The sequence below is a fragment of the Perca flavescens genome, chromosome 9, assembly GCF_004354835.1.
Source record: "Perca flavescens isolate YP-PL-M2 chromosome 9, PFLA_1.0, whole genome shotgun sequence".
NCBI classification, from domain to species: Eukaryota; Metazoa; Chordata; class Actinopteri; order Perciformes; family Percidae; genus Perca; species Perca flavescens.
In genome coordinates this window covers 6,963,684-6,982,102 of record NC_041339.1, presented here as the reverse complement: position 1 = coordinate 6,982,102, position 18,419 = coordinate 6,963,684, and the positions used below count along the sequence as shown (strand labels likewise).

Here is an 18,419-nt window from a genome sequence, read left to right as displayed (position 1 = left end):
AATAAAGAAGAAAGAAAATGTATACTTTATAAATCAAATCAATCCCTCTTGGGGAAATTCAGTTCAATGTCTACAAGAAGGGACTGTCTGAAAGTGTACTCCATTATACCTATTTAGACAATTCATCGTGTTGAGACTACAAAGACACACAATAGGCTAAGCGTTGTTGGAGAGAGAACAAGGAGGAAGTGGGATGATGCAGGGAGGAGAACAGGGAGAAACACTTTGTCTTTCGATGTGGTTCATTCAAACATCAACCGGGCGCTGAGGTTTAAAGCAAAAAGCAAAAGCAAAATATAACCAGTACAGTGGTATGCTTTGAATTTATGACAGAGGGAAGAAAAATCATAGATATATATTACCCAGTATTGACGCTGCTTCTTCAAGGAGACCCAGTTCATCAACGAGGCTTTGGAAGAAAAGAAAAAAAGAAAATCAACAGAAAAAGAAAAAAATCAACATTCCAAAGAAACCATTACAATAAGCATACATTTTAACAGAGAATCAAGACGAGCAAGGTTCAGGAAAGAGACTCAAACAAATAAGAAGAAGTCCACCTAGCTCTGTGAGGCTGCAAAATGCTAACATGCTCACAGTGGCAATGCTAACATGCTGATGTTCAGCAGGTATAATGTTCACCAACTTCATTGAGCATGTGAGCATGCTGGCTAATTTGAATTAAACATACAGCTACGGCTGATGGGAATGTAATTAGTTATGCAGGTATTTGGTCGTGAACCAGATGAAAGGATCGGAGAAATTACAATGTTGACCTAATGATGGCAGACCAAAGGTTACAGGATCTGCAAAGTTATTGCAATTCATCCTAAGAGGAACATAAATGTTTGTACAAAATGCAGTTGCCATTCTTCCATCACTTGTTGTGACATTTCAGTCTGGACCAATCTGACCGACCATCCCTAGTGCCACTAGTCACTAGTTGCAAGTATGGCTAAAATGTATACACTGAAAACTAGGGCTGGGTATTGTTAAAAAAAAAAGTCAATACTGGTACCGATACAAATTCCCTGACTTCAATACCGGTTCCTAAACAATACTTTTTTTGATGCCAATTTTATAAAACAAAAATAAATTACGGCACAATCTTGTTATTTATTTTTCAGCTCCTACTACTTGAGTCGTCTCTTTGCGTAACAGAGTGTAACGTTACACAGCCAATCACAGACGTTGTTAGATCTTGGTAGAAGCATTCTGCGTGCTTATTAGCTTACTGACGCTGATGATATTTACTCCTCAGGTATTGAAACTGGGTATTGAATGACGCATTTTTCGATACTCAATACTTTAGAGGCAATTCGTCGATGCCTAAAAAAGGATTGAATTCAGGACCCCGCCCTACTGAAAACTACATATTTCTTGCTATGAGTGAACAGGACCATGGCAAAAGTCTAATTATTAGGCTCATCTAGGTTACACTTAAACTACAAGAAATATTTTAACTGATAAGTACTGCTCAGCAACATTCTCTCTGTTAAAGACAAACACAAATCCTGATTCTCTGTAGGTGAGAAATACAGACAAAAAGAAAGTAGAATGCAGCAGTTAAAGGGTAATTTAGTTTTAGTTTTTTTAAACCTGGACCCTATTTTCCCATAACCTGACTCCGCCAGATGGATCGCTTCGCATTTGCTTGGCATATCCATCTGGGAACTTTCCGTTAGAGAACTTTTGGGAAGGGGCGAAAATACTGGTTAGCTGATTGGATGAACCATCTGTCTATCACCACCTATGTTGGTGATAGACGGGCAAAAACGAAACGTATGACATGAAAAACATCTATTCCTCAGAGAAAAGCCTCCAGTGCCATTTTTTGCTCTTCTTTCAATGAAGGAATACTTTCTAATTCAGATAAAACTTGCGCGATAGCTACGCTCATCTCATCTCGTCGCGTCACACCTAAACCCGCCTCAAAACCAACGCTGATTGGTCGATCGTTTGGCGAACGGCTCCAAATGTTCTCTATCTCAAGATGCCAGACTGATCTGCGAGTGGAAAACTGGAGCTCGCGAGATCAGGACGGTCTCACGAGGCTAATTTTTCCATGCACTGGTGTCTAATAATCTTTGAAATTGATCCAGTATTGAGCAAGAACGCTGTACCCAGCAGCCGTGAACCAGGTTGCAATGTAACCCTACGGGGCAAATGCGCATCTTGAATTTCCGTCCACTAAAAGTGCTGTTTTTGCCACCGACAGGCTCAGATTATTATTCTAAGTGTATGACAACATTGTGGAAAGGATCCCTACAGAGACAGACCTTTTTCTTAAAGAGTAAGATCCTTTTTGTTTAACATGAAACAGCCAGCATATTTTCACATGGAAATGGCCAAACCAGAGTGGTGATTGTTGGAACAGTGGAAAGATAAACCCAGATGGCTTTAGATAGTTTTATTTTGTCTCTGTCGACTTTGAATGAAGTGTGTTTTACAACGACAAAATTACGGTTTATTTAAAGGGAGCCTGGCGGGATTGGCGATGGCAATTTCTCAGTTTCATGTTAAGGCTCTGACACACCAACCCGGTTATCGGCCGTCGGAGAGTCCAGCGAGGTCGGTGACTCGAGTCTGTTCGGTGCGTTACGTGCCGTCGTCAGTCGGAGGAGCCGTCGGCATCCATTTTGGCCGATTTGACTTTGAGTTGAATCGGTCGGTGGGCAGTCGGCCTCAATGACCAATCTGATTGGTGGAGTGCTAGCCCTTGACTAGCAAATCAGTGCTTCTTCCACAAGAAGAAGCCTGATGCGTGTTTTACAGTAACCGCAGCCGAGCTGGCGCGTGCATATGTGACGTCATGAAATCGCTGTGACTATTTATACCTGCGCTGGTGGTCGCAACACTAGCTGCAGTCTTCTCCTCAACACCGGTGGCGCTAATGAGCAAAGGCTACTGACGGTGCTCTTTCTACTGGCTAGAAGAAGAAGAAAAAGGTAAACAACGGCAGAACTGGCAGCAGCATTGCCGTCAATGCTTCGATTTGATTCAATGACCTACTTCATCGGATCGAGCCTTTCATTCACCATAAAAGAGCTCATCTTAACCCAGTAAGTTTACCAGAGACCTGCAGTCACTCAGAGTCCTGACATCCGGTTGTCGGCAAACTCATTCAGGCCTCCTGTTTCCGCTTTGTCGCGTGCCGCTGAAAAAAAAAAAATGAAGCCGTGCGCCACCTTGGATGCGTCTAGTATATAACGGCTTTGAGAGTTGACATCGCCAGTATCTCCTTATTACTAGCCATTGTATTTTCTTCCGTTCAGTGAGTAATGACAACAACGATCCTTCTTGACTACTATCAACACTATCTGATGAAAACAATGACTGACGACAGCGTGCTCTGGGTTTACTAGGTCTAGAGAGATGTTGGGTCATTTCCGGTTTTCATTTTTTGGGCGACAAAACAGATTAGCGCCGCCTGCTGTTATGGAGATGCGTTACGTCTCGCGCACGCGCAGAACGTACGCTCAAGTCGGCGTCGCTTCGGTGTGTTTCGAGGCACTTTTTTGAGAGACGGGAGCCGACTGATCAGTCCGACTGCCTTTTCTGCCGGCCGTCGGGTTGGTGTGTCAGAGCCTTTAAACAAAAAGGATCTTACTATTTATGAAAAATGTCTCTGTATCTCTGTAGGGATCCTTTCCATAATGTTGTCAGACACTTAGAATAATAATCTGAGTCTGTCGGTGGCAAAAACAGCACTTTTAGTGGACGGAAGTTAAAGCTGCGCAATTGCCCATTAACGTTACAGTGTAGCTTGTTTCGCCGCTGCCACCTGCAGCAGTCTTGATACTATCCTACTATGGACCAATTGGGACTAAAACTTGCTGTTCCCTTCAGTCATTAAGACACAAAAACATAGGAAAATAGGGTCCAGGTTGAAAACCCTTTAAGTTACTCTTTAAGGGGTTTTATGCCATTAGAACAGGTCCAATTTGTTCAAATTACATTAACCACCTAAACCAGGTTCCCACGATTACAATACGAGCTTTCCTAGCTAACACAGGTTTTCTAACTCTTTTATGACACTTAACAGGTTTCTTGGACAACCAGATGATGAATTAAACCCTTCAATGTACGTTAACAAAGGTTTCCTCCAACCTGGAAGCAATGGAGTGGACTTCTTCAGTGGCAGCCTGCTCATTCTCCGGGTCTTGGCTTAGCTTTTCTGCTGGCTGGGGAGGGTCTGGTGTGGCAGTGGGGCAGTCTGCAGGGGTCGAGGTCGAAGTCGGGGCTGTCTGGACAACTTTGGGAGCTGGAGCTGAGGCCGAGGCCGGAGTAGCAGCTGAAGCCGAGGCTGGAGCTGAGCCCGGGGCTGTGTTTGAGTCCAGAGCTGCTGTTGCTTCAACAGAAGCCAGGGGGTTGTTTTCTGGCACTGGGGGCGGGGATTCCGAGCAAGGCACCGACTGTGGGGTAGGTGTGGGCGCAGACGCTGTATGCGTCGGTGTGGAGTGCTCTAGTGTTGTGTCAGAGGCGGGTGCTGGGCCTGAAGCAGAGGCAGGTGCTGGTGCTGGAGCCACAGCTGGTTGGGCTGTTGGCTGAGGTGCTGCTTGTGGAGGAGGGGCTGGTTTAGGCTAAAAAGACATTTGAGAATTGATCATAGTGGTATGGCTAGGGATCATCATTATTTATTCTCATTAAATTTAGCAGAAATTGTTTAGAGGTCCAAAGAGACACTAACCTTGGTAACCATGACCACCACAAAGTTTTTCTCATCGATTTTGTAATCGTTCAACCGGGTGTCATCGTTCAAGATTTTGCCTGCAACATTTCAAGCAGAAATCGCAAATGAGAAAAGACACAATTTTGGAATAAGAAGCTAGGATAGTCCAAATTATAGGAAGAATCTAACATGAGGCCGTAACAGGTACACAGTGGCTAAGCAATTATCCTACGTAGAAATTTCTAGTACTGTGTTGTGTTAAGTAGGGGTGACCCTGAATAGTCGAATATTCGTCGCTTCAATGGAAAGAGCTGAATTTGACTGAGTCTCACAGCCGAATCTTCGTAGCGCCTTAAAGTTCAGTCAGACCAAAGATTCTGGACGCGACGAGTGTAAACTTGCAGCTACTTGCAACGCGTGTCGGTCTGCAACGTTTTGAAAGCTGCCAGTTTACACTAACGCGACGATGTTGATTGGTGTAACATCTTCATAGCAGAACAACTCTTTACTTCCGTCCTAACTTCCGACTTTCAGGCTTTTGTTTAAAAGCTGGAAATATCATTTGTTGTGAATGTGGATACGCCCTGCTACATCCTGCTTTGCCCTGCAGTGCCATGCTACACCCTGCAGTGCCCTGCTACGCCCTGCTACACCCTGCAGTGCCCTGCTACATCCTGCTATGCCCTGTAGTGCCCTGCAGTGCCCCGCTACATCCTGCTATGCCCTGTAGTGCCCTGCTACACCCTTCAGTGCCCTGCTACATCCTGCTATGCCCTGTAGTGCCCTGCTACACCCTGCAGTGCCCTGCTACATCCTGCTACACCCTGCAGTGCCCTGCTACACCCTGCAGTGCCCTGCTACATCCTGCTATGCCCTGCAGTGCCCTGCTACATCCTGCTATGCTCTGTAGTGCCCTGCTACGCCCTGCAGTGCCCCGCTACATCCTGCTACGCCCTGCAGTGCCCCGCTACATCCTGCTATGCCCTGCAGTGCCCTGCTACATCCTGCTATGCCCTGTAGTGCTCTGCTACGCCCTGCAGTGCCCCGCTACGCCATGAACTACTACAACTACTCTTTCTAGTCATCATTCCATTAGCTTTACTGTGACTATTATTGCCACTGTTCATTTGTTTTTTGACGACGCTCGCTCTCTTCAGTCACTCTCTAGGTCGCTCGACCGTATTACCGCTGCAACTTTTCCCTGCATTGCTCAAACAGCAGTTTCGTCTCGTCGCGAATCCTTGAAGCTTTTTTTTAAAGTGGGTAAATAAATCCAACCGCCCCATTAACGGTCGCCCCAACCCCCCAAACCCACATGATTCTACGATCAGTCGACGATAGGCAAGGCTTGACAATTCAAATGTGAAAATTCTTACTTCGCACTTTTTTAGTTTGACCTCTGAACACTGATATGTGGACTTTTATCTATTTTATTCATCACCTAAAATCAAACCATGGACTAATAATAACCAGCCTAATAAGTGAGAGTACTCATCATTTGCAAGAGGAGTATTCTCACTGATTTAGTAAGTATTCTCAACATCGCTTTAGTGCTTTAAGTAAGCAATAAAGCCTGGGGTGTTCTAGTGGAGTGGAGTGTTGTTTTCCAGTCCATTTTCTACATGTACATCTAGGAGCGCACTTTGGTTCCTACACCATGGTTCCATCAACATCCTTTTTTTAAAGTGTGTTTGCAGCCATTTTAACCGATGGTTAGGTTAGTTTCACAACTCAATTACCCAATGTGAATCCTAAGTACTGGCGGTAAGGTACGATTTTAAAAGAGGGGTAAAAAAAGAAACAATGTGAGTTGAGTTGTCCCGATATATAATTTTAACACTTGCCAATTAAACAAACCAAGCTTTTGTTGGGGGCCATGGTATAACTGAATACGATAATTCTATGTGTTTTTTTGTCTGTATCTCCGTCAAAGTCATCGTCTGGCTCACCTGCATAGATGAGTTTTTGTCCTGCAGCAGGAAATGCATCTTTTCCTCTGTCCTTCTCTATTTTCTCCTTCAGGGCTTTGACCTGACAAACATCAACAGAAGAAGCATTGATATTAGTGGGAGAGTTCAGCGGTTTTCCTCGGTTTGAGGAAGACTTAGGTGCACATATTTGCCTGGGGGTTAAGGGGTCCTCCCTCTACAAAATGGAGAAAAAATATGCAATTTGACATCATTTTGGGACAATATTATTATTACACTGTGTCAAAAACGTTGGAAAAGCTAGAGCAGGTAATAAATAAATAAAACAAATAAAACAATCAAAAACCTTAAATACAACCAGAGACCAACTACAACCATTAGTTCTAACAAAAGTAATTTAGTTAGTTTTGATGCTCCCGAATGATTTTACATTCATTTGACTTAGGTGGTGCCCAAAACGGCTTAGGTGTTGCACCTAAGCCTTATAATGGTAGTGAAACCCTGGAGTTATTGAAACTGAAACAACTCCAAATGTCAGTGTAAGGCCTGACTGACCTGGCTGCCGGCTAGGGCGTAACTTCAACTGGGGACAGGGAGGGACATGTCCCGCCCCCAAATTTCAAATTAGTTTGATATTATTTTATTTATAAGTCTCTGTGATTGCCCCCTATTTTAAGCAATAAAGTAAGTAAGACATATTTTTCTTATACATAGTTTAGTACTATTCTTTCTGGTTTCAGTTATCATTAGGATCAACTTCATTATTTCCTGGATTTTGTATCACCATAGTCCCTATAAATGTATGTAGAAATGCAGGAAATGGGATTCAAATCTTGAATCCCATTTCCTGCATTTCTACATACATTTATGTGTTCTTCGATGGAGAAAAAAAAACGGAACGAATCAGAGAACGTAAGGAAAAGAAAGGACCTAAAGAGAGAGCGAAGGGAGTAGGACTGGGCAATATATCGATATTATATCGATACCGTGATTTGAGACTAGCTATTGTCTTAGATTTTAGATATCGTAATTACGATTGTAATACGATAGTCCAAAAGTAGGGCCTTGCTTACTCAATGTAATATCGTAATAGGGCTTAAGAGTTATCTTTTCCTGGTTTTTAAAGGCTACACTACAGTAAAGTGATATCATTTTCTGACTTTACCAGACTGTTCTAGCTTTCTATTATTTTCTTATTTATTATGTCCACATTATTGATGACTATTTATCTTAAATCTAATTGTGAGGCTATTTTGTTAAAGCACCATTTGTCAACCCTACAATGTCGACATCGAGGTATTTGTTTTACAATATCGTGATATTTGATTTAATCCATATCGCCCAGCTCTAGAAGGGAGTCAGTGGAGCAAAAGAAAGAACACAAAAGTAAGACGAAGACGAAATAACAGAGATTGAAGAGAAAACTTTAGTGGCCAAAAGTAATGCCATCTATTTCTCACAGGTAGCTATCAAGCAACTTTATAAACAGTGCAGAAAGGCGGTGCAGGCAGAGTTTGGAGTCAGAAAGATTGAATATTTTTCATCCACGACAGTCCACGACCTAGTAAAAAGTGTCTTTTTTGAAAACAAACATTTGGATATCGTAGATAAGCAAATGTACACGGTATGATAACCTTTTTTCACAACATGGTATATTGTTAAGCTGCAACCAGATAAACTAATGTACAAATTAAATACAGGAGCAGTGATAGAAAAAAGGGATGTAACTGTGATATATGCATGAGGTTTGACCAGCAGTTTGTGGTCATAAAAAAGATTAATTTAAACAAAGAGTCTCAGGGTTTTTTAAGCCAAATATGTAATCCTAATAATTTATAGCAGTTTTACCCTCATGTTGTCCTTGAGTCAAAACTGACCAGTTTTCAAAACCTCTAAGCTATATCAGAGATATGGGTTTCTTTTTAACCAAATTATCCAATAAGTAAGTACAACTGCTAGTACTTGATCACTACTTTCATTGAATTTTGGGTATTCAATTTTATAGCATTTGAAAAAATTTAAATGGTTTCAAAACAGTCTCCAGACTAAATTTGGACATACACACGCCTGTGATTATCCATCAACATAGGTTCCTCTAATATTAGTCAAAATAATTCATAATTTCAAAACTAGGTATAATTTCCTATAAATGAGATTTATTGACCATGAATTCCAAAAGTAAGTGTAAAAGTGTTGGTAAAAGTTGGTGTTAGTGTTAGTTGTGTAGCGCCATGACTGTTATGGTCATTATGATTCACGTGATGACACTTCACAGGAAATATTATTAGCTCAACACACCTAATATAAAGTACTCCATGTTACTTTCTATATGATAATAACATTTCGAAATGCTTTGTTCTTAGCTCTTACAACGACTTACTCTTCATCTTTCCCATTGCTATATTAGAGATAGGAGGTTTACAATATTGCACCGTCATTCATGGTGAGACAAGACAAGTCACACTGTCAAGCTCAAAGAAAGTTTAAAGAACATTTCCGGTAGGTACTTTCAATATAAACCCTCCATGTCGCTCATACATTGTAACGTCCCCTGAGGAATACCAAGACGCAAAGTCAAAATAGCCAGTTGAAATATTCACTATACATTTCACTGTACTGTTTGGCAAATGAAAACGTAACTTTGGTTACGACGTGTGCTTTGAAACGCTTGTTTACAGTTTTACTTTTACTTTGAAGGGAAACGTGCTCAATTCCGATTTTACACGAGCTAACGCTCAAGCTACATTACCTCACATGAACTCAGTTACTGTAGCTAACTTACGCATATTTGTCCCATTGACCTAACGTTACTTTTTTTTTTAAGATAAGCAAAATAACTCGCCTATCTCCTTTAAAGAATTGAGCAGCCTTTACCGCGGCTGGCGTTGACATTAGCTAACATTCACGTATGCTACAGTCTATATGGCAGCCCTCCCCGGCCTGACCGTGTTTACTTCAGCCCAGTTAACTTATAACGTTACTCACCGTCAATTCTGGGTCTATTTCTATTTTGAACGTCTGCTGTTGGAGGGTTTTCAGTGTTATCGTCAGCATCTTTCGACGTGGTGTCAGAGGCAGTTGGGGGATCCAAATCAGTGTACTCACTACAATTTCTCGACTGTAGACTCTTTTTCGCACACTAGCTATCTATTTACCTCGGTCTCTAGCTGAATGTATGTGTGACTCAGCTGTCTCAGTGTCGCGGAGAAGGCTTTGGGCACGGACGCCATCTAGCTACTGCTGGAGGCAAGGCACAACACGCTGCCGCCTTCAAGTGCCGTCGGAAATATCCCAACTCGGAGCAAGAGTGTATCTTTTCAACTGGTTCATTGGTTTATCTGACCCTGGCCATTTTCTTGTGACGACCCTGACAATGCATTCATAATACCTAACGTTAAGAGTCAGTCTTGGAAAAAAAAGGAACAAATAAAATGCTTATAATGCATCTCCCTTATGTTGCAAACTATCATTAGTCAGGGATATCCTTGTCTCGTTTTGCCAGACCCTCCTCCAAAGCGAGCTGAAGGCAATCTGGCTACTCCATACATTTCTTTAACTGCACAAAATAGTCGTGTGAGAGAAAACTCAGATTGGACAGATAGTCTAGCTAGCTGTCTGGATTTACCCTGCTGCAGAGATCTGAGGAGCAGTCAGCAGTTAGTCCTCATAAATCCACCGAATTTAAAATTCCAACACAAAGAAAGCGGAAGGAAACGGCAAATATCAAAATCCGGTAGAATTTCCTGCAGCACCGGAGCAATCCCAGAAGTGGAACGCAAAGGATATACTAGGACTAGGGATATCCTAACTTTTAGTCCCTTGTATGGTTTAAGTTCCAAAAACACAGGATTGTCTTTTTTTTTTTTTTTACATTCATAATTTTATTGATTTTACAATGTGAATAACAATGCATATTTTCTAATTAGCAAATCACGTGACAAAGATTCTACACATCCCATAATGCAACCAAAAGCATCTTTTTTTTTAACAAATCCATATTTTTATAGTAGTACCGGCCATGAGGAGTAAACTAACCTTTATCTGTAAAATATACTGTCATTCCCTTTAAGGATCAAGTTCAATCACTCAAAGTCTTATACATACTTATTTTACCTAACCCTACCATCTCATAACTGTACATAACTCATAATATTAGTGAACAGAGGTGCTAATAACCCAAATTCTCCCTGAAAGTATTTTTCCATTTCCGTTTACATTGTAGTAGATCATTTGGTTAAAACCTAAACTGGGCCTTTGAATGACTGCCTTGGATTATTGCACTATCATAGACATGTGCTAAGTGGCAAAGACCAAGCATACAAGAGGCACTGGAGGAAAGATACCATCCAAGTCTGTGAGGTACCTAGAGGCTTCTTCTCGCTGTTCTGCATCATGAATGAATGTATCCATAGTAAGGGCACCATTTTCTCACCTAGGTGTACAACCAGGGCGACTTGTTGGCTTGCTATTTGAATTAGGTCACACTCCACAGACCTGATGCTTGTGTGTCAACGTAACCTCAATTCTTATGAGTACTGAACCAAAATGCGTCTGCAGCGTAGGGTATCAAAAAGTGTCAAGTATTAGAAAGATGACATCAAATGCTTGGGCAGACTGTCACGCCCAGTGGCAAAATTATGCATCCCACTATGGCCACGCCAAGACCCGCCCTACGAAGCAGCTCGATTGGTTGGGGTTTGGCACTTTGAGTTGTTAAGGTTAGGATAGCTGATTGGTCAGGGGATAGGACCTGAGGAAATGGAGTTACGTTACCTTGCGTTCTCATGGACGCCTGGCCAATAGTAGCTATTGAAGGGCGGGTCTTGGCGTGGCCATAGTGGGATTTGTAATATCGCCGCCCGGTGACAGTCTGTGTGTGTGTGTGTGTGTGTGTGTGTGTGTGAATGTGTTTTAGTTTTATTTCCTCTTTTTGTTATGCCTGCTGTGTGGTTGTTGTGTTTTTCTTTTTCTCTTTACCTTCATTCTTCAGTGTGGGGACACGCCCTCTTCTGCTGCTCTCTCCCCACACCTGGTCCCTATTTCAAATCAACTCACCTGCAACTCATCAGCTCATCATCTGCCTTTATGAACCAGCATGACCTTCCTCTCCTTGCTGGATTGTTACTTACCTCTAGTATGAGACTACTCGGGGGTGGTTCACAAAAGCAGAATTTCTAAATCCAGGATAATTGATAAAGCGAGGCTTGACCTAGTCTAATCTGTGCATCCTGGCTTTGTGCGTTTCACAAAGGCCAAGCCAGGCTGAGGAGGAGCGACTAGGTGCGCATTCACAGCTTTCCTTAAAGGCCCAGTGTGTAACATGTTTAGTTGTTCATTATCAAAATCTGTGTTGCCCGTTCACAAACGTGTCCTTTTTCATGAATATTTACCACAACCATCACTTCCAAGTATTCCTTTTGGCTTGAAATTTTACGTTTGCACTCGCACAAACTGGGGTAGACCATAAACAGTATATAATGGACAAATAGACCCCGTTGCTCTGGACGGAGACCAGTGAAGGCTATTAGAAGCACTTTTCCGGTGATGGCCAGCTTTACTGCGCAGCCTCCAACTGAGAGAATGTGACGTGAGCAACGTGTCTGAAAGTTGGAAGTCTTCTGGTAGCTGTGCCAAGAGAAATCTCAATCATTCCCAATCTTACAGATACGGAGACTGTAGGTGTATGTAAGGAGATAACATGGGCACAGGCTAATTATTGATCACTAACATGCTAGTTAACATTAGTAATTAAACCTAAACATCTCATGTAAGTCGAAACTGCCTGCGAGCTTCTCCTGTACTATACGGTAATTCCTCTACTATGCGACAGTAAGTCACTTGGTTATGACACAATCGTTAGCCTATTTTTACAAAAACGTCTGCTACGGAGCCATAACGTGAGGTACAAGGTAATGGAGCCTTTAATACATTGTCGTGTTTCTTTGGAACTAAACAACGGACAAATAGAGTCTTTAAACGCTTCAGATGTAAAGTTATTCGCAGTCAAGTGACGTAAAAAAAAAATGGCGGTCAGCGGAATGCTAACAGGAGGTGATGGCCAGTTAGCAACAAAATGGCGCCATGATGGCTCGAGTTCTGAAGCGAAGCTTACCCCCTTGGGGTAGACGCTCCATAATCGTGCGCCATCTTGAAATACGTTAGCCGGTAAGGGACATACAGGACATACTGCGCCGCCTTTCGCGTTTTTGCTGTCACACGATAAACTCACAGGTGCTGCTAATGGGTATCTAGCCCTTGACTAGCAAATCAGTGCTTCTTCCACAAGAAGAAGGCTGATGCGTGTTTTACAGTAACCGCAGCCGAGCTGGCGCGTGCATATGTGACGTCATGAAATCGCTGTGACTATTTATACCTGCGCTGGTGGTCGCGACACTAGCTGCAGTCTTCTCCTCAACACCGGTGGCGCTAATGAGCAAAGGCTACTGACGTTGCTCTTTCTACTGGCTAGAAGAAGAAGAAAAAGGTAAACAACGGCAGAACTGTCAGCAGCATTGCCGTCAATGCTTCGATTTGATTCAATGACCTACTTCATCGGATCGAGCCTTTCATTCACCATAAAAGAGCTCATCTTAACCCAGTAAGTTTACCAGAGACCTGCAGTCACTCTCAGAGTCCTGACATCCGGTTGTCGGCGAACTCATTCAGGCCTCCTGTTTCCGCTTCGTCACGCGCCGCTGAAAAAAAAAAAGAAGCCTTGCGCGACCTCGGCTCGCGCGCCATAAATCGGACACGCCGGCCGGATATTACATCATTTTGACGTCACGATGTCGCGCGCCACCTTGGATGCGTCTAGTATATAACGGCTTTGAGAGTTGACATCGCCAGTATCTCCTTATTACTAGCCATTGTATTTTCTTCCGTTCAGCGAGTAATGACAACAACGATCCTTCTTGACTACTATCAACACTCTCTGATGAAAAAAATGACTGACGACAGCGTGCTCTGGGTCTAGAGAGATGTTGGGTCATTTCCGGTTTTCATTTTTTGGGCGACAAAACAGATTAGCGCCGCCTGCTGTTATGGAGATGCGTTACGTCTCGCGCACGCGCAGAACGTACACTCAGGTCGGCGTCGCTTCGGTGTGTTTCAAGGCACTTTTTTGAGAGACGGGAGCCGACTGATCAGTCCGACTGCCTTTTCTGCCGGCCGTCGGGTTGGTGTGTCAGAGCCTTTAAACAAAAAGGATCTTACTATTTATGAAAAATGTCTCTGTATCTCTGTAGGGATCCTTTCCATAATGTTGTCAGACACTTAGAATAATAATCTGAGTCTGTCGGTGGCAAAAACAGCACTTTTAGTGGACGGAAGTTAAAGCTGCGCAATTGCCCATTAACGTTACAGTGTAGCTTGTTTCGCCGCTGCCACCTGCAGCAGTCTTGATACTATCCTACTATGGACCAATTGGGACTAAAACTTGTTGTTCCCTTCAGTCATTAAGACACAAAAACATAGGAAAATAGGGTCCAGGTTGAAAACCCTTTAAGTTACTCTTTAAGGGGTTTTATGCCATTAGAACAGGTCCAATTTGTTCAAATTACATTAACCACCTAAACCAGGTTCCCACGATTACAATACGAGCTTTCCTAGCTAACACAGGTTTTCTAACTCTTTTATGACACTTAACAGGTTTCTTGGACAACCAGATGATGAATTAAACCCTTCAATGTACGTTAACAAAGGTTTCCTCCAACCTGGAAGCAATGGAGTGGACTTCTTCAGTGGCAGCCTGCTCATTCTCCAGGTCTTGGCTTAGCTTTTCTGCTGGCTGGGGAGGGTCTGGTGTGGCGGTGGGGCAGTCTGCAGGGGTCGAGGTCAAAGCCGGGGCTGTCTGGACAACTTTGGGAGCTGGAGCTGGGGCCGAGGCCGGAGTAGCAGCTGAAGCCGAGGCTGGAGCTGAGCCCGGGGCTGTGTTTGAGTCCAGAGCTGCTGTTGCTTCAACAGAAGCCAGGGGGTTGTTTTCTGGCACTGGGGGCGGGGATTCCGAGCAAGGCACCAACTGTGGGGTAGGTGTGGGCGCAGACGCTGTATGCGTCGGTGTGGAGGGCTCTAGTGTTGTGCCAGAGGCGGGTGCTGGGCCTGAAGCAGAGGCGGGTGCTGGTGCTGGAGCCACAGCTGGTTGGGCTGTTGGCTGAGGTGCTGCTTGTGGAGGAGGGGCTGGTTTAGGCTAAAAAGACATTTGAGAATTGATCATAGTGGTATGGCTAGGGATCATCATTATTTATTCTCATTAAATTTAGCAGAAATTGTTTAGAGGTCCGGATAAAACCGTCCCTCAGTCTGGTTCCAAAGCGCGGTCTGACATTTGGTGATGCCCACCCGTACACCAAATAAGTAAAAAATAAAAATGGTTTTCATTCACTATTTGTTTTCAATCCCTTCTACTTTTCATTTTTTGCAACCATTGCTAAGCAAGCTCATGTCATAGAAACTCCTGTACTTCCTGTAACTGTTTGAAAGCCATGATGTCTCTCTCTCTCTCTCATGGGCGGGCCAAATTCTCTGGGTGGGCGAAGTAGAGAAAGGGGAGGTAACCTTTCCCCTTATGACCTCATAAGGAACAAGATTCCAGATCGGCCCATCTGAGCTTTCATTGAGCAGGATACCCAGGGCTCGGTTTACATCTATCTATCTATTTCTAGCCACTGGGGGACCATCGGCAGGCTGGGGGAACTCATATTAATGTTAAAAAAACCTCATAAAGTGACATTTTCATACCATGGGACCTTTAATACGTTCTGCGGCGGAGTGGGACAAAAGAATCTACCGGGAAATTTCGTAGACCACCGGCCCTCTGGTAATAATATGCGGTACTTCACCAGCCAGGGAGCGGCCTCGAAACACTACCAGCCCACTGGGAAAATTCCCGAATCTCCCGATTGCCACTCCGCCTCATGCACGTATTCAAAATCCAAGTTTCAGGATTTTCGCCCAGAAAAAGCAAAAAGGATATTGAAAAAAATCAAAAGACCGGCTTTTTGAAGCGTGAAGGCTACCGTAGCTGTAGAACTGCGTGGTGCGAGAGAGTTGATTGCAATATGCGATCTCAACGCTAGATGGGAGAAATTCCTCGGTCGATAACAGATTTACTGATGCTAAAAGGGAGAATACGCGTTGTACATTACAGATTGAGCAGCAGTTTCTTGTGGAAGTTTTGATTTTATTTATTTGTAAGAAACACGGCTGCTGTAATAAAACGGCGAAATAAAGCATTGCGAACGGACTGAATGTGTTAGCCTAAAAATATACATGTGACCATGACTCTGAACTGAAACCGTCATAATTATAACATTCAAGGAGTTAGGCTACTAATCATTTGCACACAACAGTTGTATATTTTGCATTAAAAGTGGGCAGAATGGTTTCAGTCATTTAGTCAGTTTGCTATTGACTGCCTCCTCGTATATATGGATTTAGAAAATAAAGACGCTGAAGAAATCGGACTCTAAAATCTAGAAACTATGAAGATAATTAAGTGATAAACTCAATGCACACTGTAAACAGTATTCAGTCCCCCCCAGCAAAATATAAGGTCAACACCACTGAGGTTTCCTCTCCCTGTTGTTTCATGAATGTACAGTAGCCTACACTTTACTGGTCCAGTGAACTAAGACTATTATTATAGGTTTTTATAATTGTACAATCCTCTCAAATTATAGTCCCAGTTCACTGGACAGAACACACATTATGTGCTAAGAATGGCAAATAAAATGGCCATGGAAGAGTTACATAGGCCTACCTGATTCTCTATTGTTAAAGAATAGAAAAAAAGCAACGTGGCATCATGACTTTGAGTAAACATACACGCCACTTTCCTAAAGCCAAATGGCGTGTTATCTGTACGCATTTTGAGCTTTCCACGTGTATGTCTACGCTGTATACAGCGGATTGAAACATACCATGTGGCGTAGAAATAAAATCAATAAATCATCCTAAAAGATGTATTGGCTCTCTGGCCAGTCAGCCATTGTTAGAACCACTATAGAAACACATGTGTATAGCACTTTATATATTGCCCTTTCATTATGGACTTCATTTAAAACATATTTGCAACTTTATTATCCTTTTCTAATCATCTCAACAACTGCCATAGCCTATATATTCACAGAACTTCTGACCGCAATATTACAGCACCGACAACACATGAATGATTTTTCAAATAAATTGTCACAATGGTAAAATAATAACAGTATTTAACTGAACAGCAATTTGTACCCGTTGTATTTTAATGCATGCTGATAATAATAAGGTAAAACCACTGCTGAGTGAACAGAAAAAGGCTCCTGGATGAATAAATCCTGGCTGTTAGCCTGGTCTGGACCAGGCTAGCTGTACAGAATAAATCTCCATGGGAATTTAGGTACCTCTGCTTTCGTGAAACCGATTCAAGGCTTAAAGGTGCTCTAAGTGATGTGACGCGTATTTTAGGCTACAACATTTTTCCGTTAGTTTCTCTGTAGACAGCCTAGGCTACACAAACGGCAACAAAAACAAACTGCGCCAACCTGCCCCACGAACCATAACAAACAGTGTTCCAGCCAATAACCGACAAGAAGGAGCTGCAACCAACTCCTTCTTGTCGGTTATTGGCTGGAACACGGTTTGTTATGGTTTTTGGGGCAGGTTGGCGCAGTTTGTTTTTGTTGCTGTTTGTGGTGCCTGGGCTGTCTACAGAGACCACGTTTTTTTACAGTGTGTTCAGGGGACAGGCAGCTAGCGGATAGTGAGAAGATATTTGCTGTATGTGACAAAAAATACTAAAAAAAAACGCGTCACATCACTTAGAGCACCTTTAAGTCATCCAGGATAACAGGGAAATCCCAGCTTAATCCGCTATCTAGGTTTTTGTGAAATAGCCCTCTGCTCACGTTAGTTATTTCCAGTCCTGTTGCTCGCCGTGAACTAATTAGTTTGTTTCCATGTTCCAAAAATTCTCACCCTCGGAGAATCCTGCCAGCTCAACCTTACCTCGGACCCAGCAATCTCTACTACTAGTCTCCAGCCAGCTACGGACCCAGTTTTCCCTCACTGCCAACTCTCTCTCACTCAAAATCAAATAAACAGATTCTTTTTGCACCGCTTCAGTTTCTGCGTCAGAGTTCTGTCCCCAACCGTGACACGAGACTCCTCAGACATTTTCCGATCTCAATTTAGAAACTTCTCTAACTTAACTGGGGAAAGTTTTTTTTATTATTTTTTTAACACAGGTACTGTACAAGGCTTTTAAGTCAGTAGACGGCTAGAATCAAGGAGGACATTCACATCCAATGGCAGAGAGCATTTTTGTACAGAGACATAGGGTTACCATCTTATACAAAACCCTGTTATCATGTGACTAGTCTCGCATTGCCAGATAAAGGTCTGGCTAGTCCACACAGCATTCCGGGACGGGAGAAAAACGGGCTCTGGTTTATTGGGCATTTCATTAAACCAATCACAATCGTATTGGACGGTGCTAAGCGCCGGACGGCACTGCGGTGCCGCTGCAAAACAGCTTCGGGAAAGAACTTGTTTTGGTGCAACGTGTGTTTGTTCAAAAGTTGTTTTTAGTCGTGCAACAGAAAACTCAGGTAGTCTAGCTAGCTGTCTGGATTTACCCTGCAGAGATCTGAGGAGCAGTTAACCATAATCCTCATGAATCCACCAGAGTTTAGAACGCCAACACAAAGAAAGCGGATGGTAACGGACATCCGGGCGAAAAGATGGACATCCGACAGAATATCCGGCTGCACCTGAGCAACCCCAGAAGTGGAACGTCGTAGATATCGACTTATCATGTGACTGACGTTCCATACTTCGACAAA

At 43.0% G+C, this 18,419-nt stretch overlaps 2 protein-coding genes across 6 annotated transcripts in view; one reads left to right on the top strand and one right to left on the bottom strand.

The window, feature by feature from the left end:
• The window catches only part of rad23ab (RAD23 homolog A, nucleotide excision repair protein b), a 21,665-nt gene extending 11,574 nt beyond the window's left edge, over positions 1-10,091 (bottom strand). For 2 of the 4 annotated variants that reach the window (XM_028587661.1, XM_028587662.1), the window contains exons 1-5: positions 9,583-10,091; positions 6,619-6,700; positions 4,688-4,767; positions 4,108-4,580; positions 363-409 (exon numbers count right to left, since the gene is read on the bottom strand). In XM_028587661.1, the coding sequence (XP_028443462.1) occupies positions 363-409; positions 4,108-4,580; positions 4,688-4,767; positions 6,619-6,700; positions 9,583-9,651 (751 nt within the window). In that variant the 5' untranslated portion in view covers positions 9,652-10,091. Of the gene's footprint in view, positions 1-362; positions 410-4,107; positions 4,581-4,687; positions 4,768-6,618; positions 6,701-8,977; positions 9,062-9,582 lie in introns of those variants that run through there. The other 2 variants (XM_028587663.1, XM_028587664.1) reach the window with 2 other exon arrangements.
• Positions 10,092-13,043: 2,952 nt separating this feature from the next.
• LOC114561600 (fibroin heavy chain-like) lies at positions 13,044-14,905 on the top strand. Of its 2 annotated transcripts, none has more exons than XM_028587665.1 (2): positions 13,044-13,081; positions 14,245-14,905. In XM_028587665.1, the coding sequence occupies exon 2, from the start codon at positions 14,319-14,321 to the stop codon at positions 14,748-14,750; it is 432 nt and encodes a 143-aa protein (XP_028443466.1). In that variant the 5' UTR covers positions 13,044-13,081; positions 14,245-14,318; the 3' UTR covers positions 14,751-14,905. The 2 variants fall into 2 exon arrangements, with proteins under 2 accessions (XP_028443466.1, XP_028443467.1); XM_028587666.1 differs by lacking the exon at positions 13,044-13,081 and adding an exon at positions 13,161-13,195.
• Positions 14,906-18,419: the final 3,514 nt, after the last annotated feature.

What these genes read in the sequence shown, in the direction of transcription:
- LOC114561600 (XM_028587665.1), top strand. Translation starts at nt 14,319, where the DNA reads ATGGAGTGGACTTCTTCAGTGGCAGCCTGCTCATTCTCCAGGTCTTGG.